Here is a 25,085-nt window from a genome sequence, read left to right on the forward strand (position 1 = left end):
GGTATAATGTTACTGCTGCTTCCTTCTATACACAGTCACTAGAGTCAGTCTTCTATTCCCAGTTATCCAGAAGATCATTTTTTCTATCTAAAATGTCTCATCTTAGTCCAATTACCTGCTCCTACTTCTGTTCCCTGGTGGTTATTTTGGTCCTTCAGAAAACATGAAAATCAACATGGCTTGAATATCATTTGTACAGGAAATGAAACTCAATCATGTGGTACTGTAGCAGGATACTTAACTAAACTTTGATTTCAAACCATATGAAAGCTAAGACAAAGGTGTCCAAAGTTCCCAAGGCAAAAAAAAAGAGACTGGCAATTTGCCAGATCTGAACAAAATTCGCATCTTATTTACATAAATACTGCAATCACTATAGTTTAGACTGGCAAAGAATTAGTTCTTAGTCTAACCCCCAATTTTCACACACTTCTGACTTTCCATAACATACACCTTAAAGGCTGAGATATTCCATGATAGGTTCATATATAGAGGATGTTATTTATTTTGAAAGACCAAACCACACTCCTTCAGCCATTTCAGGCTCTCAGAACATCACACATGACATGCAAGAAAGAATTCAAGGGGGGGAAAAAAAGAAGTCAATGATAGTAACACATATGAGTTGACATGTATTAAACCTTTAAATTAACATTCTTATTAAAAGGTAAGTAGCCCAAGATCAGGAATAAAGGCACATCCAGGTGGCAACGTTAATGCAGAGTAGGTATGGTGTCCATTTACCACACACTTGCTGCTCCAGGTTAGCTACTTCTACAGTTTCTGTCATGAAGATTTCAGTAGCATCACTGGATTTCAATACAGCTGGTGGCAGCAACAGAAAATGAAAACACAGCTTAGCATGATACGGTGGGGATCAGTCTCCACATAACACAAATTTTGTATGTTCCGAATGTGAAGCTTATGAAATATTTGTGATATGGAAGGTCCATCGCACCATGCTGTCCAAGCAGATTAAAATGAGCAACTGCTCCAAGCGACTTAGCACTTTATGGTTGTAAGTTCTCAAGACTGGGAAATCTTAAATTTCTTCTGTGAACTCAGCTATACTGAACATTTGTGATTTTTTTTTTTAATTTCAGATTCCAACTTAAATAAAACCTGTATTATTTGCTATGACTAAACACGAATAACTGCCAAACATTTAGAAAACCTGAGTGACCACAAAAAATTCCAGTCCAATAGGGCCAACAAATAAGGAAACACTAAAATATCATTAAAATTTGCCTTTATTTTCCTTACAGGAGAATTCTACACAAACCAAGGTGACTGTTTTACAAGACCCTTTTCCCAGTACACTAAATTTTCAAGAGGATCATGAACGGTTTAAACTGTAAATAACTTTTCCTGTTGAGGGCTACAGCAAAGTTTCTTCAGTTGTTGTAATCTTGGAGAGCCTGAGCCATGAAAAGCTTGCCCAGGTTCTGTGCGTTGAACTCCTTAATATTCTGGCAGTAGGTATTAATTTGACCTGTCAATAGAAAAGAAGAATAAACCTTTGTTAGTTTTGAAATTCAGAAAGACATCCTAGAACATTGTTTTTAAAAAGCTAAATGTGCATGAATCATTCAGGATTTATACAGAGAAGCAACCAAAACAGCTCAACTACTCTGCACTTAGGGATTTTACATTTTCAGTACCCACAAATAGGTTTGAGAAGAAGAAACTAGATTAGCAGAATAGATAAACTGGTATGCTCAAAAAGCCCCTTAATTCTTCGACAATTCTATTATGTACAATTTCTGAAAAGACCTATGGCAATAAAAAGAATAAACAATTCTTGCTGCTGTATTGGAAGCTTAATGACATTAACTGTTTGATTTGGTTGCTATAAAAAAACTACAAGACTGAATTTCAATTCTGTTCTCACGCATCTGCTGTCCCTATTAAAATATTTGTAACAAATATTTTTCAGTAGCAGATTGAAAATTGTGGTACTCCTGTTTGACACTTTGCTAGACTTTTTTTCCACCTAGTATTTCACTTTATTAGCTATCTCAAAAGTCATCAGGGTATGAAGACTTGTCAGTGCTTTACAAATCAAACATGCCCATCAAAACATTTTTATACACGTACTGCTACAAGTTATTTCCCTTGTTAACTAGGAATAGCAAAACATAAAGCTAGTTTAATCAAAATTAAGACTGTTTAGAAGGCCAATAAACTCTCAATTTAATGCTCTGTTTGAAAAGTTTTTAAATGCCTCAGAGACAAAAGAGCTAAGTTTTATTCTTTATCCACAAACTTTACCTCATCCAAGTTGAAGTGGATGCTTTCAATTCTTCCCCTGACTATGGTAAAAGAACAAACAAAGAGAGTGCTTTGGCTGAAAACTGTTTTTTCCTTTAAGTGTAATAGTTTGCAATTCCTCCTCTTTTAAGAGATGATTCATCCTAAGCTATCGCTTCATAAAACACATGTGTACACACATACACACTTCTGTTGCATTTTTAAGCTATGCTAAAGCTGAATGTTTAAATACTTTAATGCTGCTAGGATCCATTAACTGGTAAAAACTAACAAAACAATAGTTTTTTTGAAGAGTCTGGAAGAAATAATAAATCAAGAACGTTATTTCTTCTAAAAGCAGCACTTATGAGCAATGATATACAGTATTAATATTAAAATAATAATCTCTTGGTCCCTCCAAAATCTGAATGGTAGTTCAGACTTAATTTTTTTTTTTGGTCACTCTTTTCTGTACACTAAATTACTAGGAATTTGGCTTAACTTTCTCTCTGTACAAAACAAGGTGATAACTAACTGATCCAAAAAGCTTGCTATAGTTAAAGAATTTACTTTCTCATTACATTTTACAAATTTAGATTGCTTATCAGAGCATCCAGGTTTTCTGCTCTCTGTTGCCATTGCGAGGTCCCAGATACCAAACTGCAGCTACATACTGCAACATACCAGTGAAATGAAGAAACTGGGGGGCTGGGACCTATAACTATGCTTTGTTCCCATTTACATTTTCATTCACCTTGGGGTACAGGAAGATGGGGACAGTTTCCCTAAAACTCTGTCTGTAGAAATCAAAGAAATTGTCCCAATTCTATGTGAAATTAAAAGTAAAATCTTCTCAGCTGCTGCAACAGTTCAACACCTAGTGATGTTACCAGTAACTCAGGGCTGCAGACAACTGTTCTTCTCAGAATCAGTAGTTTTAGCCCAAACAGCTTATTCCTGGCCTCTTCTCTGTACAGCCCCCTAACTTCTAGAGTTGAGGGAAGAGCTGGGGTATGAGTGCAGGGAACAGCTTACTGGCTGCAGTAGTCACTACACACATTTGTGCTGAAAACCTGCTCTATGGGGCACTTCTCCAGCTCTCCTTTAAAATCCCATTTCACCCTTTCAGAATGGAGCCAGGAAGAGGCTCTGGCTGCTGCTCCTGCCCTTTCCCATCAACCCAGGAGGCACAGATGGTGAAGCAGGAGCTAGGTACCATGGGAGAAAGTCTCCATACATCAAGTCTGAAGCTTTATGAAGACATTCTAGTTAAACATAGTGGCTTGATTTCAAAAAATTACATATGTTCATATCTGCGTGGGTAAATGCCTCTGTTACTTACCTAGATAGTTTAAAATTCTTCTATGTGTAGAAGCTTACTTTCTAACAGAGGCATGGACTGCCTACTAGTAATAAGGCTGGGGTTTTAGTGGGGTTTTTTAATACTTCAGACACTGTAGATCAAAGGTTGAAACTACTGCCTTTGACCAAATGAAGGACAGTATTTGGAATACTACCAATGCCTAAATATCACACCATAATGGCAAAGGTAATGAAAAATTAAGATGTTTCCACTTTTTTCCCCGGCTAGCATTTGCACATGAAACAATGAGTTAAGGAGGCTGCTAGCACATTACCTGCGATAAGGAGTGACTCCATTCTTGGAGGAGGCTGTGGTGGTTTAAAAAGTTTATTGATATCCTCCTCAGGAAGAGGGGCTTCTCCTCGGCTTTGACGTTGTATATTTTCTTGCTGACGTCTCTGCTGGTACTGAAAATAAAGCAAACAGAATGCAACAGGACTTCCAAAGCAGCAAAAGTTTCTTCTTCTCAGATATTCTTTACCTAACCATCAGCTATTTTTTAAAATATACTTTTAAAATGCAATTTAGTTTATTTCAAATAATGCATATGCAATTCACAGTTTATTTCAATTTGCTGGTAACAAGTGTTCCTCATCCTCCACCCCTCTCCCCTTAAGTAGGTGAGCCACCGGAAAATTATGTGGTACTGAGGTGGTGGGGTTAATTTTTAAAGTTTTTTAATAGAGATAAATACTGTATCTGATAGAAAGAATACAGCATGGTAGATAAAGGCCTCCATTTCCCCGTGCAAAAACAGAAAATGAAGTTGGAATATGTAGGTATGAGAAGCCATTACATCATATAGTTATACAAACCAGAAATACTCATTTTTCTGCAAGTTAAAGGTCAAAACAATATTAATAGGAAAGGGAAAGAGAACTTGATTAAACAAGGTATTTTAAGCCAAAAGATATTAACTCTAGACGGAGAGCAAAGAGGTGCTGAAACAAACCATAGTGGTTTATTTCTCCATTCCAGTTATTTAGATATTCTGCTTTGATGTAATTTCTTTGTGGGTTACCAGAGGCTATACTAGAGTAGCAGTTTGTAGAAACTCTTCTGCTGTAAAATAAAAAACCAAACAAAACCAGAAGATATTTGTTTTCAACCCATCCCTTTGCCATGTAAATTACTCAAACTTTCTAAAAATTAAGGTAGACCATTTCTTGGTTATTGGATAAACTTCTTGCAGAAGTACATACATTCAAAAATATGTATGTGACATTTTATGCTCTATGTCACAGCCAGGAATTAGGTGTAAGGTTTGTCTATCGAAGCCCTCATATTCAACATATAAAATTTTTTAAAATAAACAGGCCAAAGAGTACAGGGTGTTTTCTCTCCCTTACTTATATGTATCTGTGCATAAGAGTCTGAAAACAGTTCATACTTGGTGGCATACTCAAATGAAGTTTGTTTTTTTTTTTTCCAGTAGTGACAAATACATGTTTTTGGACAATGTTAAAAATAAAATCTTAAATGCCCATATTTGTATGTGAATTGCATGTAGTTTCTTCTTTCTTTGCATTACTCCATTCACTTCTCAGCAGTCTGCCTATTATTCTCTATTGAAACGGCTTGCTCTTAATCACAATTGCTCCATTTTAAAAATGAAGTTAAGACCACTAACTATGCTGCAATGAGCCACTACTAAAGCAGCTATAGTTAGTAAAGAAATTAAGTGAGACACCATGGAACCTACTTTGCTCTACTTTTCAAAATAAATAAATGCCCTTGTTATTAACAAAAGCCTTTGAAGTGGATGCCATCTTTCTATTCAAATTAGGCAGCAAAGGAAAATAAATTTTGTAAAGATAACATGCATGATGTTTTTATGTCCTCGGGAATTACAAAGACAGGAGAGACGACTGATCATGTACTGCTTCCCTAAAGCATTCCCAGTTCAAGACACACTTTACTTATCTGAAAAAAGCCAATTTTGATTTTAATAGTCAGTGATGAAGCGTTTCACATGAACTACAGGTGCTCTTTTTAATAATTAGCTACTTTGTGTAGCAATATCTGCAATATTTTATCTTTAAAGTGGCCTGGCCCATTTTCAGTTGGCCGATATTGAATCTTGTCATATCTGTCTGTTAGATTAGAGTTCAAATTTATTTTTCATGCAGGTACTTCTTGAGTAAGCAAGTCACTCATTAACTTAATTTATCACATGAAGTGAATTACAATCACTAAGAGCTGCTTTCCATGCTTTTAAATCATTCTCATAGTGCTTTTTTCCAATTTACCAGCATTCTTTTATAATTAGACATAGCATTGCTTTATCAAATGCAGCAACAGCAAATGAAGTAATATCGTCTCCAAATCACAGAACTGTTGATATTGGAAGACACCTCTGAAGGTCACCTTGTCCAACCCCTTCTGCTCACGCAGGGCCACCTAGAGCCGGTCTCCACATTCTCAGTATTCTCTAATCAGACTATTTTGGATTTTAAAGAGGATTTCTGGCATCAGGAATTAAAAGTCAGCATCACTTGATCAATATCACTATCTAATGATACAAAACATGACTAAAATATAATTTCCAAACAGAGAACAGTCCGCTCTCTTAAATATGGACTGTTTATTTCTAGATGCAGGACTACATTTGATGGTATTAAAAGATTATTTGTTTTGGAACAATCCACTTGTAGTTTCAGCTATTTCATTTCATTTACTAAACCTCTAATTCCTGTGTCCACAGCATTTTTATCGATTATTTTGGCTTATCATAAGTCCCTAACAAACACGTAAAATAGCAAAGTAAGACCAATCCATACTACATGTCAGCAGAAGTGAATCCATTTGATAATTCTCCACTGACTAGCACATTTTAAATCTACTTAGTGGATATGTTTCTGTAAGAATTTTATTTCGACTAGAACCAAATACATCTGTCTTAGTTAACACCATACAAACCATATTTGGGGAAAAAAAATCCTTTCATTCAGGTTTTCCATGTTACTAACCTGGTGTTTCTGCTGCTGCTGTTTGCTTACATTCCTCAGGTAGGTATTGTATTTAACTATATCTTGGCTCATCTCATCCACTCTGTCCATCAGCAGCTGCAGACTCTTCCCTAGATGATTACTGAAATACAAGAAACATTCATGAAAGATTGAATTTATTTTAAAACTATTTAAAATTCATTTCAAGACATTTGACCAGCATTTCTACACTAATTGCACAGTTTGCAAATTTTTATGTTCCTGGTTATCTCTGTTCATATATTTATTTGATGATAATTTACATGGCATCTTCTCAACTAGCATCTTTGCCACACTGCAAATAGCGTATTTAAGTGTTTTAGTCTTTGCAGGGAACCCCACAGTTATGAAAAAACAATACCTTATGTGAGTTTACTGATATTACAGATGCAGGTCGAACAGAAAAAGTATGATGCTTTTCTGACATGTAACCCTGAAAAATGTTCCAGGAGTTGTGTTGAAAGAGTTTGGTTTCAAATTTCTACTAGATTTTTCATAAATATTTAACTATCCCTCTGCAGGGATAGTTAAATACTCTTCAGAACTCCATCTCATTAACTAGTCTATCAAACCACGCCTGGAAGTTCAGCAGACATCACTTGATCTTAGTTGTTGAGAGGGAGTGTTGCATCCAGTCCAGCCAGCTCCACATTCCATACCATAGGCAACATGGAAGCTGCTAGGCTGGGTGCGTCCAGTTCCAGTTACGCGATCTATTGCCTTGGCCAGACAAATGCAGTCTGTTAAACAAGTTTTATTGTAACCATTTTTAGCAGTGGATTCAGTATTTTGCAGGAATGCTCAACTTAAGGTATAGCTTCCAAGTTAAAGTTTTGGAAGTTTTTAGGTTGGTGCCCATGGAGACAGTATTCATCCTGAATTGTGTTTACAGGGTAGTGCAGTAAAAGAAGGATACTTACTGCTCTCTGTTGATCCATCTGATCAGAACCTAGTTTGTTAGCTCTGATCTAAGCCTTACCCAGTCCTTGGCTGAAAACCAATGACTCAAAACGCTAAACTCCATCCTTCTCCTCAAATGAAATCCACTACTGTTCATGAGAGTTTCTTTCAAATAAAATGTTTGCTTCTCCACGTTATCTGATATTCTTTCTGTTTTTTACACTGCATTCCCACCATCCTACAGCCTATGCACTAGGGAAACAAACTGGAAGAGACAGGCACAAAGTGAAAAGGGAGCCACAACGTAATACTACACACATCCCTTTCCAAGTGTAAATTATTCCCCAAATCCATAGAACTCATAGCTGGAGATAGAAGCTGATAATGTACTGAGGCACTAGAGTATACTTGCATAGAGAGAATGCAGCTAAAGACACCCTTACTTCTGAGTACTAGGACAGTTTTTTCACTAGCTGAACTGCCTGCTCACTGAACAAAAGGTTGTATCAGTAACTTCAGAGCACAATTTATTTACAAGCCAGAGTTTTAAATCTCAGTTGCATACAGGGGCAGATGGTGAGGAGGTCTTCAGCTACACAGCAGCAAGAAAGGCGCCACTATAATAATTATTTTTAAACTTCTTGGGGTTTTTTTTGGTTGAACATTTCAAGCACACGACATTTGGAACTGTGGAATATTGCCATGGCTAGGGGTGTGCATATTTTCAGTTTTTTATAGAGTTTATATTATACAGTTTGTGTTAGAACTGGATATTATCAGAAATGCCTATGTAGGTACACACTAATAGTCTTGTAGGGTATGTGGACATCAGGAATACATAATTAATTTACAGATAGTGTCCATATGAAATATAGCTCATTACAAAGAATGATTTTATGCGAATCTCTTTGGGACCAGTGTAGTACAGCAGAATAGAGAAACAGAGAGTTATTGTTAGAAGTTGCAGTAATATAGTGTTTGCTCTCATTGCCAGGGAACCAAAAAGCTAAAAACGAGATAACTTAAGCAGATGTGAACTGAGACATGAAGTGATAAGTAAGCTGTAAATACAGGACCAGCTTTTTCCCCACTTCTCATATGGCTGATACTCCTTTTTGCTCCATCTCTTAAAAAAAATAGAAAGACCAATAGGAAGACATTTGTAAAAATGTATATATACAATGTTTAAACAAGCTTTCTTCAGCTGAAGTTTATTCTGGTGAGATTTAGGAAATCAAACCACATTGCTTCAGCCCATAAGACTCAGCATACACTTACTTGTCCCAAAGTCTCTCTCAGACACCTCCTTACCTTGTGCACTCCCCTACAGCAGATCTCAAAGATCACACTGCTAGGTACCTAAATGCCCTGGCACATCAGTGCAACTAAAAACGTTAAAAATAAAAAAATTTTAAAAAGGAGGTGCCAGTAAATGCTGCTCACATCCCCATTAAGATTCACTTTCCTACAAGGCTTTGACAGTCAAATGTAAACAATGTGGAGCTCAGCACTTGCATTTGTTGTTCTTCTGATAGCATAAGTAATAAAGAAATGGCATTTTCAATGGAAGTGTTTCAGTCAGCTGATTCAGCAGAGTCAATTAAACTGAGTTTACATTTAGATTACCATAGTGTAGACCAACAGCAACAGATCTATAAAGCAAAATAGCTGGTACTGACAAAGCAATGTCCACACTACCTGTGTTTCAGGGGGATTTCTTATCACTAGTTCTGACGTGGTCCGGTGATCTTCAGATAACCATTAGCAGCTGAAGCACAGCAAGTGCTCCTAAAGCCTATTTTCAGTTTAGTTTCATGTGAAATGAGTCAGGTCTGAGATCACCTAGTGGTGATGATCTGAGCACACTCTTGAACATAACTGAAATACATCGCTCCACCTTCAGATAGCACCAGAGAACACCTCAGCTATCAATGAATCTTTGTGGGAGAAAAATAGCAGCTGCAGAACTGCTACCATACTGAGCATCAGAAAGTCCACACATGCGGACTGTGGGATGGCAGGGGAGCAATACAGATAATAAAGGGGGAAAAAACAGAATGGAGTCTCTCCTGCAGTTAGGACAGTCAAAAAATACCTGACATGGATTCTTACACACCTAATGAGGAAATAATCTAATGAGAGCACTTCTTCACCAGAATTGTTTTTAAGATCACTCACCTGTAGCTTGGATGACAACCAAAAATGCCAAAAAAGTACAAACATATACAAACTGTAGAAAAAAACAAAACTAGAAAGTATAGCCTGCAAAGCAATTTCTTGTGCTGTGAATTTTTTGGGGTATAATCCTTTACCCAAAAGGGCAGATATAAAATCAAGTCCTTGATATATGGTTCTGATTCCTTGTTTATCAATTATCAAACACAAAGGTCAAATGATTCTGAGGGTGAGAAGTAGAAACCCATGAACAGAGTAGCCTAATCTGTAAAAAACAGTCATGATCCTTTCTGTCTTGTTCTTCCTGCTGGTGAGCCTTGCATTTGACTCATTAGCACCCACAAAAGGAGAAAGCAACAACTATAGATCCACTAAACTCACAGATCACTCACTACATGAGGACACTCTGTTAGGATACAGATCTGGCTAAGAGACCTGAATGTAAGTCCCCCTCTTCCTGAGGTAATGCTTGTACCACCAGAGGCTCCCTTTGAGGATATATTTTAAGGAGAGCAAAGGTGCAGTTTTCTGCTGCCAGCAAAGCCAGTTTAAGAGGTTCCAGCATCAGCATCTTCCTGCTTCTCTCTCCCTCTTTGCCCAAGGATTACAGCACTCTCAGCTGTATGGATTCAGCTGTTTGCGTGGGCACACTTCAAATGCTTTCAGTGAAATAGTCTACTGTAAATGCAAAAACACCCTCTGTTGGAATTTTTTTTTAAATTTTTTTTTTTAAGGGAGGCTGAGCAAAAGGCTGCAAGAGTGGGAGCCTGACTTTTTCCACCAGACTGTTCCACAAAGCTATCTGTACAGCCATATTCTGAAACAGATGAGGGAATAAAAATCTTTGAGGGTGAGAGGGGTGTAGAGAGGAAATGGGGGTAGTGGGGAGGAATGATGTAAGCAGCTATGGCTGGAACCTCAAACTGGCTTCGCTTCTGTAGGATTCATAATGGGGAACTACACATGAAGTCCACATTTACTTCAGCATCTTTAATCAGGAAAGGACTCCAGACATACACTCACTAAAGGCCTGAAACACCCAGAACACAGTCTCAAGTCAGGCACCAAAGCTTTAAAGAAAGGCGGCACTTCACATTTCTCTCAGCTTCCCATGTCTCTACACACAGCTCGTGGGCCTCAGCTTGCACTTTTGGAGAAGCCCACCTACCTGCACTGGACCGTGTGACAGAGCAGAAGCACCCAGCCTCCAAAATCTGAATTCCTGTGCTGTACTTAGACACCTCATTTTGTGGAATAACAATTCTGAAGCTGAAGGTGTCCAAAAAAGATGGCCCCTAAACTTGCCTACAATCACCATAAATGGATGCCCTTATTTATTTCATTTTAATTTGCTTGTACCCTTGCTAAGGAAGATAAGAACAGCAAGAGGAAGCATAAAAAAAAAGCGCTGTATCTGCTGCTCGTTTTTCCACTTCCCATCAGCTCTACTGAGGCCCCTCTCTCAGAGTCACAGTTTTTCAGGAAAGGTGCCACTCTGTGCAGTGTTTCTCCTCCTGGTGGGAACAGCTTTGGGTGGATTAGAGAAGTACTGCTGGGTAAAGCACATCTTTTTGATTAAATATTTCTAAGGAACATTCCCACCACTTAGCAGAACTTGTTTACGTCTCAGCATTTCAGCCTGAGTTCAACCTGTGCTCTTTTTAAGAGGATTTTGTTTGAATGAGATATGTAAGTCAGGAGTCTTGAGCTCCATTCCCTTTTCTATATTTCAACTTTGATGTGTGCCTTTGGGCAACACATTTACCCTCTCTGTCAGCTTTCCCCATCTGCAAATTAGAGATTTTCATAATTATCTTAATAATCCGTTAAGTACATTGAGATTTTTGAATAAGCAGTACAATGTATAAAGGTTAGTATTGTTTTCAAAAGCTAAAGTAACCCTCCTTATGTCACTTTTGCAAAAACACTGCATCTGATGTTTGAAAAATATATCTGCCAAGTAGATGTTACTGCAGTAAATGTTCAGCACATGTTTGCTTCTACTGACGCACACTATTAGAAAAATTGCTTGAGACAAATTGAGATATTATAGAACAACCCTATTATGAAGCTAGACCACAAAAAAGCTTTTTTTAATTTAAACTAGATCATCAATAGAATAGGGAAGAGATGGATGAGAATGGGAAAGTTGGTTGTAATTATTTCTCTGAAGATCTGGAACATTATCTGACAGGGTTTTAATTCTTGAGTCTCTATCAAAAGACTGGCAGTACTCCAAGGTCTTCAAGACATTTTGGTCCTTAAGGGTAGCAGGAGGAGTTTGAGCAAAAGGCCTTTACTTGCTATTACTTGTAGCCTTATGTTATTCTGCCTTCAACTTCCTTCCCTAGAATATACCAGTCAATTCAGATTTCACAGGAGAAATACAAATTTATGCCCCCAAAAGTAAAACACTCTATACAATTGTCACAAATGTATTTCAAAAGGAAAAGACATGAAGGTGCAGACAAAGTACCTCAAATAGGTACAATTTCAAACTCAGACAAGGTGGGTGGCTGAACATGTGAGAATCTTGATGAAACAAACTCTCCAGAGAACTATGGGTAAATAAATACATTGCCAAAACCATTGCTTCAGAAGATTAAGGGATGCTCCCAAAACACCCAAAGAGAACCCAAAAAGCCCAACCAAACCCTAAAAATAAAAAAAAGTAACCTTAAAGTTACTGCCAACTAATTCTACAACAGCAAAGTTAAGTAAGAAGGATATGCACCAAAATTAAAAGTTTGTATCTGAAATGTTTTAGCCACAAATATTCACAGACAAAAATAAGGAAATGCAAAGTGAAAATAAAAACTCTAGAATAGTGGGGGTCTGAACTCCCCTACTTCAGGCAATATATTCTCTGACAGAGAAATCTTCATTCTTGAATTCAAGTAAAAACTAGTTAAATATTTCAGCATACAGTATAACTCACTCTACCTTGAACAAATGAGCATTAAAAAGTTTTCATTTGCCATCTGATGAATTATACCAATGTAAAATACCACTTCATGTAATCTGCTTGGTAACTAAAACCACCTATAAAATATTTTAAAGACATACAAAAACCTCCAAATAAACCCACTGGGGTTATTTACAAAACTATCTCCTTCAAATCAAACTATAGCACCTTAAGTTTCTCAAACACACCAGGTGAGCCAGAAGAATGCCACCAGGAAAGTCAGTTCAGGAGACGTAATTCAGAAAAACCTCTGAAAACTGATGCATCTGTTGAATTAGTTCCCCATTATTGGGAAATTTTAGACTTCAATAAGCTCAAGAAATTGCTGCCGGTATACAGGACAGTCACTGGGTAAAGTTCAAAGAAACACACTTAATTGAAAAGGCACTTTTAACCATGTTTATCAAGAATCCAGTTCCACCTGCGTCATCATCAAGAACAGTGCTGCACTACTCCAAGAAAACACACACTGAAAAGAAACTTTGATTCACTAAGAAAAAAGTTTGCCTTTTTCTTTTCCTCTTGTGAAGGATTCCTAAACAGAAATGGTGAAGTTTCCTTTTTCTTTTGGGCTCATGTTTTATTTGTTCACTTCTCGTGCTGTTTACTGATATGAGAGGACCAACACAAAAGCCTGTCTTGCACTATGCTATTAACACTGTCATTCCAGAAAGGAAATTAATTTGTACAGTTCTCATCTTTTACTTTGAGTCAGGGCAGTGGTACGGAACAGTTACTATGTAAGATGTAAAACTGATAAAAAAAACCCCTTCAACCGTGGTTTGAGATCTCTTTAATTTCCATTTCCAAAATTGTGTCATGTGACTAGTGGTAGCCCATGCTAGGACTCAGGGTGCTGGGTAATCCCAACCATATTTACAGGAGCAAATCCAGAGAAACAATCAAGAGCAATGCTGTCAGGTCACCGAGAAATATGATGGTCCTCCTTTTCACAGAAAAGCAGTAGAGCTCGTGATGAATCACCGTCATCTCCTACATGCAGTGCCCCAGATGGTAAAAGCTTTGTGATCTTTGACCAAGGAAAGAGCCTGGCAGAAAGCCTGCAAAGTCAAGTAGACTTGACAACCTGTCAAAAATTCTTCACTTTGTTAATTCCAAGGTGCAAAGTCACAAATTTACTAGACAAAATTAATGACTAAGTATCTCTTGCAACACTTGTAAATTTCTTGGCAGAGTTCAACCCTACACTGTTCTCTCTTGACCAATTTCTCTAAAAGCTATCAGATCCCTCAATACATCCACATAAATTCAAGTAAAGAAAGTAGAGTGGAAAATTTCTGCTAACTTGGGCAATATGTGAACCACTAGCAATATGGATCCATTAACAGCCTTACATGATGGGGGCATGTGGGGGAAAAAAAAAAAAAAAAAAAAAGAAAAAGAGGCCATTAGCATTCAGCTAACTTGGTTGTCAGTCAGAGGGGATCAGAATCTTGTCAGACAATACCTTCACGTTACACCCCAGAAACATGCAACAAGATACTGCATGATTTAGTGTATCTGGTTATTTTGATCAGCTCATTAATAATCTAATTAATATATGTACTGTGCTAGGCAAGATTTAAGCACCACCAAATTTCTGATCATGCTGCTAGAGGTCATGACTACTTTGTTATCATAAATGTATTGCCAGGGGAAAGTGCTACAAGAAGAAGTTATTCTTAGATATGAGAAGATCATTCTAGAAATTCAAACAATTTCTGACATCATGAATGCTGGCTGTCATGACAATCAGTCTGATCATTTTTGCCAGTTTCTCAGATAGAGCCTTTATTCTTTTACTTTATTTTCAAGTGAATCCTGCTACCAAAGTAGAACCAATGTGATTTTTTTTATTATTAAAATAATTTATGGAATTACTTAAAGAATATTTAACAAAACCAGTTTTTACTTCCAGAACTATTTGCCTGAATTTTCTGAATGCCAGTATTTTCCTAAAAAATACACACTACTGAAAAGATTGTACACTTCATGCAGTACAGGTATATGCAGATTAGAGACTGAATTTAGTGCTTGAATCTAATGCTTTGTTTCACCATGCAGTTTTTCCTACAGCAAAAGAACATGAAGGGTAAAGTCTTAACCCTGTTAAAAGTCAAGGGAAAGCTTCCACAGACTGTAATGAGGCTGGGATTTCACCCAAGGTGTTAAACTGTGGTTTGGGAAAGCGAATAAAAATACATCCATTATTTTAACAAGTACTTACCTGCTAGCCAGACTGAGCAATTCATGTCTATCGGCTACTGCAGATTTCTTTTCCAGTTCCCACAACATCACATTGATCAGGTATGAATTCTTAATTACAATGGGCACTTCTTCAAACATGTTTTCATAAGCAATATTTGCTTTTTTCAAGCTGTGAAAAATGTTTTAAAATATTTATTCATATAACCAGTAACTCTCTTGTTCTTTTTGTTGCTCCAGCAATTGACAATTTTATGAAATATCTTGATTTTTATAGTTCCACAATCAAACAAAAATCAAGTTTTGGTAAGAGAGCATTTGCATGGCAAAACTCACATTTACAAAGACTAGAAAAAGCTGTTCTAGGAAAAACTCTCCGAAGTCAAGCAGCCGTTTGCTTGCTAATACATTACTTACATGAAAAAGCCTCCAGCAAAAGACTGTACTGACAGGATTAACTCTGCCCCTTCCAAAATATTCTACTGATTTCCCTGCCATCAGGGTTTCTTAAATAGAATTGACCAGCTAGTCACCACATGACATTGAAATACCTTTAAAATCTTAAACGCTACAATGAAAAATAATTTCACCAACAGCTGAACAATTAAAATTTTTACCGACCAAAAATTAGATTGACAAAATAGGGTGTGTTTTGAAAGAATTAAGTTTTATGGTGGATATCAAATATAAATTTCCAGTGTATATTTCTTTTACAATAAGAACAAAAACTATTTCTACTGCTTTATAATAAACAGTAACACTTTTCATAAAATCTGGAAATAAAGACATTATCTGAAAGTTTCTAAGGAAATATATCCTTAACTTCCTTGTATGCGTATTAGATTATGGAATAAAAACTTTTGCCTTCTCTCCCCGTTTTTTTGTTTGTTTGTTTGTTTTGGGGTTTTTTTTTTGACTAAGCACAGACTTGTTTGTTCATCATGCAAATGTTACGTTTAGACACCAAGCAATAAAATTATTCCATTTTTCCTCAGCGAAGAAAGTTTAACAAGTGCTTATGCTTTTGCCATTGAACACCAAACTGTTTGAGGAAAAACATGACAGCCAAGGCCTACATCTATCACAAGAGGCTAATCTTCTGAAACAGTAATTATCCAACTTTACTCCAGAACACTGTGTCTACATGGGGGAGTTAATTTGGAATAAATACAGAAGAACAGCTATTCCAGAATACCTGTTCAATTTTCCTTCTGGAAAAAAAGAAGAGCTTAAAGACAGACCAGCTATTTCCCTTTCTCCATTCCTTTTTTAATATTTTTGTCTTTTGTTCCCAGATACAGCTATCTTCACCTTGGTCATTACATTCAGCCCACTGACCATCTCCAAAATCAGTTCAAGTTCCACCACTTCAGCCCTTATTTAGATGCCCAAAGACAGACTTTCATGCCTTCTCAGCTGGCTGTATCAGTACATGTCTATTATTTCCCCAGCATGCAATATTATATGAGATTTTAAAATACAGTATTTTATCATCCCACGTACCCTTCCGTCTCCCAAATAATTCATCAAAACCTATGACAAAACATTCTTTTAAGTTACTTACGCTTCTGGAGAGAAGTCTTTTTCTTTGCAAACTTCCATCAGTTTGGGAGTCAGCCTATATGCCTTTAGTGACAAAGACCCTTGGGCAGTCTTAATGGGATCTATAATTAAAGGAAGCATATTATTACTACCCCCAGATTTCCTCTTTTTTAAATATCTGACTGACAAACAGGAGAAAAATAACAAATTAGCCTTACTAAAAAAAAAAAAAATTAAGACAGCCAACACAGAAAAGACTATAGTGGAAGTAACCCTATTGTATTAAAATGTAAAATGCATCCAACTACATACAGTGAAGCTAATTAATAAACTTAACTCGGAAAACATGGGGGGATCTAGACCCATTCTACTCATAACTTTATTTCCCCATTAAAGGTCTAATTCACATTTTCTTTTCTTTCATATGAACCATTCACGTAACTTATGTGAGAGCTACCTCATTTAAATAAAGATTTTTCCCTCCAGTCATTATGCAGTAAATCAAAATATTCATTACATCTCATACAAAAAATTCATAATTTTAGAGTAGCAATAAGCTAATTCAGATCAAGTTGCCCTGCTGCTTTGTGCATAACAATGTAACTGGTATATAAAAAGCTCAGTTTTGCCTTGACATACTCTACTGAATTTAAGGGGAAATTTTCTAAACAAACTGTTACATTCCTAGGACAAAGAAGCTTAACACTTGCAGCATGATAACAGCTGAAGCATGCCAACATGAGAATAAAAGCTGTGTTAACATTCATGTTGTCTGAAACTTAACACAGTAAAACTTTTAGCAATCGGTGATAAAATGAAAACCAAAATAGACTGAAACAAGTGGAAAATTCATCAAGGTCTGATGATGCAATGTTTCCAGCCAATATAAGTATACTTTAACAACTTGTTCTTTACTGTAATCCAATTGTTAACATACTGAAACAATTTTGGGGCAGCTCATAAGATTGATCGTATTCATTAGTATTTTTTCTGACAGATACTCAGGACGTTACATTTACTTCTCAGCTGGAAACTATATGCAAGTCTGCCAGATATGGCAAACTGTGAGTGTTTGGGGAGGGGGAGGCTATAAAGCTGTTAAATTGCCTACGGTTCTGATACAGCACAGAACATCTGGTCTGGAGAGCTTGAGGAAACACCATTAAATAGGCAGAAAAGAAAAAAATCTTTGTGCTAAGAAACAGTCCAGGTTTTGTATGCTTCTGTCAGAGGTATAAAAAAACTTGGCAATTCGTGCGATGATTGGTCAGTCACGTACAGAGCCAGACACGCTAGCAAGCAGGGTTTGTTAGACATCTGGTCATGTTCCACCAGCCCCTTCGACGAGGGAGGGGAGATGAAGGAATAAAAATGAAGCAGCTACTCCAGCATTCCAAAACGTACACATCAGGGCTCTGATAGCAAGAAAAATAAACAGAAAGAAGGAAACCCTGTCTAGACTTAGCTGCTGCTGAGGCTGCCGTAGACACAGGGTTGGTATTTACTCGAAAAGGCCTGCCAGGCTACTCTTACAGGCAAAAGACAGAATACAAAAATAGTAGTAATAATATTAAGAGGGGAAAAGAATAATAAAGGAAACCTCATACTAACCGTAAATGAGAACTACAGACTCCTCAATTGCATGCTGGTAACTGAACTGGGAGTCCAGGAGGGCACGAGTGACAAAAGAGCCATAGTACGTGGACTGGTACCAGCCAACGTGAAGATGATCAATGTTTACGTGGCGAAGGCTTCGCATCATTTCCATCTGGTATTGAACTAGATTAAATAAAAGTATGTTTAAAAAGTAAACATACACAATCTGTACTATTTCAAGGGAGAGCTTGATGTTAAATGAGTAAATTGTATTTAATATTATTTCCATTTTTGCCACTGCATAGACATTTGTTTATTCACTGTTGGACTGTCTTTATTAAAATCTAGAGATTCCTCAGAGAATGAGAGTGACTTGCTTGAGTAAGCAGACTTTCTTCAGCTGCAGTTAATTGCTAAAGTGATCAACAAACTGTTACACGTCATTTACAGTGTGTATTACCTTGCTCATTCATAAAAAAAATTCTGACACTGGGTTTCATTAAGCAGTAACATTTCACCATTTAGTAACAAGGAAATATTCTGATTTAAGCTGTAATACTGCCTAGAATTAGATTACTTTTAGAATCAAAAGGAGACTTATTTAATGTGTATATGGAATGGAGATGAACTATTTATGTCTTTCACAATGTAAAACTGCGTTTTCCGTATTAGAGTATAAGGGAGAAGCTATAAGTGTCAGTTTTGATTGCATTTATCTTCAGTTTTTCAACACTTTCTTCTTTTTAGAGGTATATAAATGCATAAGTATGCATGTATGTATATATTATACACAATACACAAACATTTATATACAGTGAGTTACCTTAAACAGTAGAAAACATTTTTTGTCAGGCTTTTTACACCAAGAGCTGTGAAGTTTCATTGTACCAATGCATAAATTCTGCTTCTACTAAATGCTTCATTCAAACAGATTCCCTTGATGGAACAGAATTCTATTCAGGAATGTTTAACAATCTCATCAAGAAGATCAACACATCTTATCACTTATCAGACCTTTTAGACAGACCCTGTACCTGTCGGTTAAATTTCATGAAATGGATTTCAGCATGATTATTGGATGAACCAATGCTCACAGCCAACTATGGGAAATCAAATGTAACAACACTACACAATCCTTACGTTTTTTCTGCAGCTGCAAAATTTACAAAGATAAAAAACAACCCACTCCTATGCATTCATTTTTTTTTTTTTTTCAAGGCTTCTCCTTGTGCAGATGAAAATATGCAATTAATTATAGACGAAGGCAACAAATTAATTGGAGAACAGAATGTGCTATGTTTTCAGACCCCTCTTCATACTCTTTCAAGAGGAAAAAAAAAAAATATCCAACCATATTCTTTAAAGATATGAAGAGACATTCTTCAAGACTGGACAAATATTTTTCTAACTTATCACCCTTACAGCACAAACTATATTCTGCAGTCTGCTGGCTCTTTTCTTTATATTGCCATATCTTACTGACTGTATTTTTAATCTACATACGTTTATATAAACCCTTGCAGACTTTTTCCACCAGCATATGTTGGTGCTTGCATTCTATTTCATAATATCTTAATAGAAATTACTTGCAGTATGTGTTTCATTCAGGACACCATGATAATACAGCACCCCAAAACTAATACCTCTAAACCATCCAGGCTACAGTCTGAAATCCTGTAATACAATACAAGCAAAGAAAAGGCCTGCACCATCTGGCTGTCTATAAACCAAGGCAAATCTAAAGATGCCACTAGACTCTTCAGGACAGACAGTAGAACTGATCAAACAACTGTTTTCAAGTCTTCATGAAAACCTTCCCCCTTACTAGATCAAAATAAATTTAAATCCCACTTTTATTGCACAACTTCCCAAAATAGTGGCCAGTTTCAAGCACACTCCTTACACAGCAGCCCCAATGCTTTAGCAGGTAGCAAAGAAGCTCCATCCTTGGACTTAAAGGTGTTGTTGGGGCTTTTTGGGGGGAAGATGGTAAATTTCTAAATTTTACTATTAAAACAAAGAACACAGACCTCCCCCAGAATAAACTAAAAGACTCCTGCTGTGGCCACAATTTCACATTGAAAAAGCATAGGATCCATTTATTAAATGTAGCTAGAACAATCTATTTTGGTTAAAATAAGATTTTCAAAGACATATCTGTGTGGAAATCAAGTAAGGCTTACTATTGATATGATGGGCTACAACATGCTAAATAAAACATCAAATTATGGTTAGATCCTTTCTAGCCAAATTAAGTCATGAAAACAAAAAAACTAGAATGGAATTTTTAAAAGCAGCTGAAAGAGATAAAACATTTTTGAGAATGAAGTTAAAGGTGGACTTTTAGATAGCTGAGCTAGAATGCTCCTTGCCGTAGAAATTCTCTTGTAATTGAGGACACTGTCAAAGTAGAGGTGGTCACATAATAATGGGAAGGAAAAAGATACTTTAAATATAGATTCCTATGAAATCATGTGGTTGACCCATTCACATAATTTCTCCCTTAAGAGCTGTAATGTTAAAAAGAGGGAATACCCGAAGAAAACATGCAGATCTTTTACAAACGTGAGTAAAGGTCTATCATGCTCTTAAAAGCATTCACCCTAGAAGTAACTGGTAACCAAGTTGCAGGAAACTTATTTTCTTAAACACAGTATAATCAGCAATATGTAACTGAACATAAATGTAAGCAATATTGTCTAGAAGAAAAAGGACTCACTGAAAGCCATCCAGATTTCAAGTCAGCAATTCCTCCTCTCACGACTGTTAGCAGTTAGATGATAATGAAGGCAATAGCGGAAAAATCTCAAAGAACCAATAAAGCATCAATAGCTAACATCTCTGCCTTGGGAAAACAACTGCAGAAATTAAAACATGATGCAGTCCCCACCAGGGGGAAATGGAAACTCTTTTAACCAAACATATATATTTTATAAGATGTATTAGTAGCTAGATAGCTCCAACCAGCTGCCAATTTGCACAAATGGGTAACAGCCCCCAAGTTGCTTTTGTTGATACCATTACCACTGCTTCTTTGTATCTTTTGCCCAACCTGCAGAACACATCACCTTTTTACCTAGAAGTTTAGCAGAGTAGGCAAGAGATCTCTCTTTCTACCCAGTCCTCAATCTGTTAGGACTTGGGATGGTCATGCACTTCTTGTAACAAGAAGTTCACTGTTTTAATTCATAGTCCTTCCCAAGCCACACCACTAAAGTGCCACTAAAAAGCACCACTAAGTCTGAGAGTGCCCAGAACTGATGTGAGCAAGGAAAAGGGCAGGGGAACAGCCAGACTAGGATGCTTCTCCCCTCTCCCCCACATTTAAACAACATGCCTATTTTTTTAAGCAAATTATTTGTTCAGGAGTGTCCTTGCACTTCTCAGTGTGGTTCTTGCATTGAGAACGCACAGCCTCTGTCTCCAGAGACATCATGCATCCCTTGAGCACCGCTCTGAGGTGGATTTTTTTTTTAACAGAAGGTGGTCTCTTTTGCCATTACTAAAACAAAAAAACAAAAAAACCAAAACAAAACAAAAAAACACCACACACCAAAACCAAAACCTCTTTCCTATAAAAGGGGTTAGGGTTTTTTGGTTAGTTTGCACACAAATGTGGAGATTAATTCAGCTAGAAAGTGTTACTATAATTTGTCTAAGGCAGAAAAAGTACAAAACTGTACAGTGTGGGTGTTTTGCCTGCATATGACTGACTTCTGTGAATCTGAACTAACAAAATCCCTTCACTGAAAACAGTAAACCCTATTACAGTAGTTTGATGACTATTTTTTCCCCCTGAATTCAACTGCATTTTAACAAACTTGTTGCAAAAGATTAAACAAAACACTAAAATAATGTAAACAATTTTTCTTTTTCTAAAAAGTACGGGCAACATTAGAAACTTTATCTGGGCATTCCCATATAGGTGGTATATATCCTACTTTACCAGTAAGAAAATAACATACACAAAATTACGTAATAAATCAGAGGCAAGGCAAGACTAATGTGATGACCCATTCAACACTGGGACAACTCACACATGTTCTCTAAATACCTTCAAATATCCTTGGACAATAACTTCACTATTTGAAAACCTGGTTTAAGGATAGGTCACATGAACTGAGGCACTGAAAAAAGGAAAAAAAGGTCCATGCTTTAAAATGCAAACAAACCTAAGACACCAGAGTTTACAAACAACTGGAAAATTCTCATCCTTCTTGAAATAACAGCTTATTTCTAAAATGCTTCCAAAACAAGTGTTCTTGTAACAACCTGATATATGATACTAGTTTAGTTATCACTAAAATTGTATTATTTTTATTTCTTTATAAACAATTCATTAAAATACAGCTCTCGGGAGGTCACATATCAATGTATGTGTTGCCAAAATGTAGTCCTTCAATAGTTATCGTTACCATCAGATGAGATGCATTTCAGCCTGGCCACATTCAGACTGCTAGTAAATATTATGACATGTGAAACCCTGATCAAAGATGGCCTGGAGGCAATACATTGGATGGCACCTCAGATGCTCAAGGCCTTAATTTCCAAAACATATTTTAAGTTGATACGCCTTAAGAAATCTGGTTTTAAGAGCAGCAACCAATGTGTCTCCTAAAAACCCATGCCCCACCAAAGTGGAAGAACTTTGTACCCAGTACCACGTGCCCTAGACTCGTTTTACACTGCTGCTCACCCAGCCTGCTGCAGCGTACACTGGACACAGGCAGCACTACCAAAGGAGTAGCACAACCAACTCTATGCCATGAACCACTAACATCTGAGCAGCCTTCAGTTTCACAATTGTTTGTCTTGATTCATGTTTCACAAATTTGTCTTTAATCTAGGAACTCAAACAGAAGAAGTTACACATCTTCATGAGGGCAGGACGCTGATTCAAGAACAAGGTAGACCTTGACCAGCTTCCTCAAAAAGTTTCTCTGGGAGTATGTGAGAATGAATATTGCTTTCTCACAGAATCTTGGGGCATGCAGAAGACAGATGAACTAAAACTTAGGGTTGTCACTAACTAAAATTTACTCAAGACTGAGCATATTTTCCAAGGGACACAAAGTCCATCAAAAGAAACAGCACCTAGACTCTGTGCTAACACTTCTCTGAATTTAACTAGCAACATAAACATGGCAAATTTCCGTTATTCTGGTCAAACTATATTGAAAAATAGCTAAAATATTCCTTTTATAGCACCACCACTAATGTGGATAGTATTTTTAAGGCAATAATTTGTCTCTTTTGAAGTCCTACCATGTGGTAGCATGCATTCTGAACAAGTGCTATACACTACATGGTACTTTTTAGCAGCACAAAAAATTCTGGTTTTTCTATACATATTAAGCTTTGCCAAACCACATGTATGCTTCAGACAGTATCTTCAATGACTAAAACAAGTTAGCAGATGCTAGTTCAAGAAGCCAGCGTATGCATTTGAAAAGAAAGAAAATTGATTTATTTAATTTAATTAAGCACAGAGAATTATGGAGACAACAGATTAATTCGTTTCCCTCCACACACAATCTCAATTAATTGTCTAAAAAACTATGAATCACAATGACTGCATCTATTGATAACAATTCCAATTGTGAAGATACAAATATAATTAGTACCACAACCAACTTATTCTGGTTAAAAAATACAAATTAAAAGGATGGGCAAAGAGAAACAAGAATTCACAGTGAATTTCAGCAAAGGCAATGTTTTATCTGAAAAAGCCTTCAGATACTACTGAAATGTATTTCTTAAGTGTGCAACATATGCATGCATGTATTTGCAGATTTTTATCTAAATCCAACCCCCCCACACACTTCTCCCAAGACAAATGTACAACCTTAGTAACTCAACAATTCTCCTATTCAGGGAGAAAAAAATTAAAAGTAAATATTGCCTTCCTCAATAATATTCATTTCCTCCTCTGAAATATCAACTCAGGGTTACAAAACAGTACTCTATTTTATGCACTTCTGCTATACTAGGCTGAAAGCACCTGATCTCTAAACTTAGAAGCTATGCAGACAAGGACCTGTGAGTAGCTGGAGGGGGGGGGGGGGGGGTCTTGCTGACCACACAACTCTGTGTAATACTCAAGATAATGGAAATCCATCCTGTTTTTAAATAAACAAACCCAAGACTCAAGAATAGCCTAAAGAAGATGGGCAGGACTGTCAAGGTAACTTGCAAAATTCTCTTCTAGAGTATGGAACATTACTCCAAAGGATAAAAAGCATTATACTACTACCTTCCAGAAAAATTTAAACACTTGAGTCTAAAAGCATTTTTAAATTAAAAAATGCATTTTAAAATAGCATCTTGCAATTAAAGTTGAAAGCAGTATAATTTCACTATTATGTTGATGATCTTTAAGAAGCATGTGCCAGAAGAAAATGCAAAATATTTCAAGGGTATTCTGCCATATATCTGGAGTAGTTTTCTCATTTATATGGAAAGCTCCATCTTCTCAGTATCTTACAAACGCTCACCACTTAATCCTCAACCTCCTCCTATATGGCAGTTAAATATTACACATATCTAAGCATCCATTTGGCTTACTGCACTACTGTTCTTATGTTGACTGAAGATGGATTTGATACAAGATTAAAATCTTTATCAAGAAAAAAGTTTCAGTCAGTCTACACTGTCATGACAGCAGTAAATTATACTACTAAAAATGACATCTGGACAACTTCATTCTAGCTTTCCTTGTGAAAAAGCAAGATGATGCTAACTCATTTCCTAATAAACATCAAATGCCTAAAGCAAGCATCAAATGTTTTCTATTAGGAATGCATTCCCATGAACTTCAGCACCTTGAAGGCTTTACTTATACAATTTTTGTCCAGTGACTGTCATTCTAGCTGCTAAAATGCAAAGTAGGATTAAAGGCATTAAAAGAAATCAGCATGGTCAAAAACCAATTGTTAAGAGTAACCTCCTATCTGACTAAGCACCTCCTTTTAAAAAAAAAATAAAAATTAAGTAGTTGAATAATATTTCCTTAAGTTTCTTTACTGGCCATTGATTTTTTTTTTTCTTGTTTACATTAACAGGTAAAAGCGCTTTCTTTGCAAAATATTATCAATGTATCTAC

General features: G+C 36.5%; 1 protein-coding gene across 1 annotated transcript in view; it reads right to left on the bottom strand.

Annotated features, from left to right (window-relative positions):
• Positions 1–1,232: 1,232 nt before the first annotated feature.
• The window catches only part of EIF3H (eukaryotic translation initiation factor 3 subunit H), a 66,755-nt gene continuing 42,902 nt past the window's right edge, over positions 1,233–25,085 (bottom strand). Inside the window, exons 2-7 of the mRNA XM_026843413.1 lie at positions 17,999–18,166; positions 16,410–16,509; positions 14,868–15,017; positions 6,583–6,703; positions 3,888–4,020; positions 1,233–1,492 (exon numbers count right to left, since the gene is read on the bottom strand). Of these exons, the coding sequence (XP_026699214.1) occupies positions 1,395–1,492; positions 3,888–4,020; positions 6,583–6,703; positions 14,868–15,017; positions 16,410–16,509; positions 17,999–18,155 (759 nt within the window). The 5' untranslated portion in view covers positions 18,156–18,166 and the 3' untranslated portion in view covers positions 1,233–1,394. The remainder of the gene's footprint in view (positions 1,493–3,887; positions 4,021–6,582; positions 6,704–14,867; positions 15,018–16,409; positions 16,510–17,998; positions 18,167–25,085) is intronic.

This window comes from Athene cunicularia (assembly GCF_003259725.1).
Source record: "Athene cunicularia isolate RWA chromosome 2 unlocalized genomic scaffold, athCun1 chr2_part1, whole genome shotgun sequence".
NCBI classification, from domain to species: domain Eukaryota; kingdom Metazoa; phylum Chordata; class Aves; order Strigiformes; family Strigidae; genus Athene; species Athene cunicularia.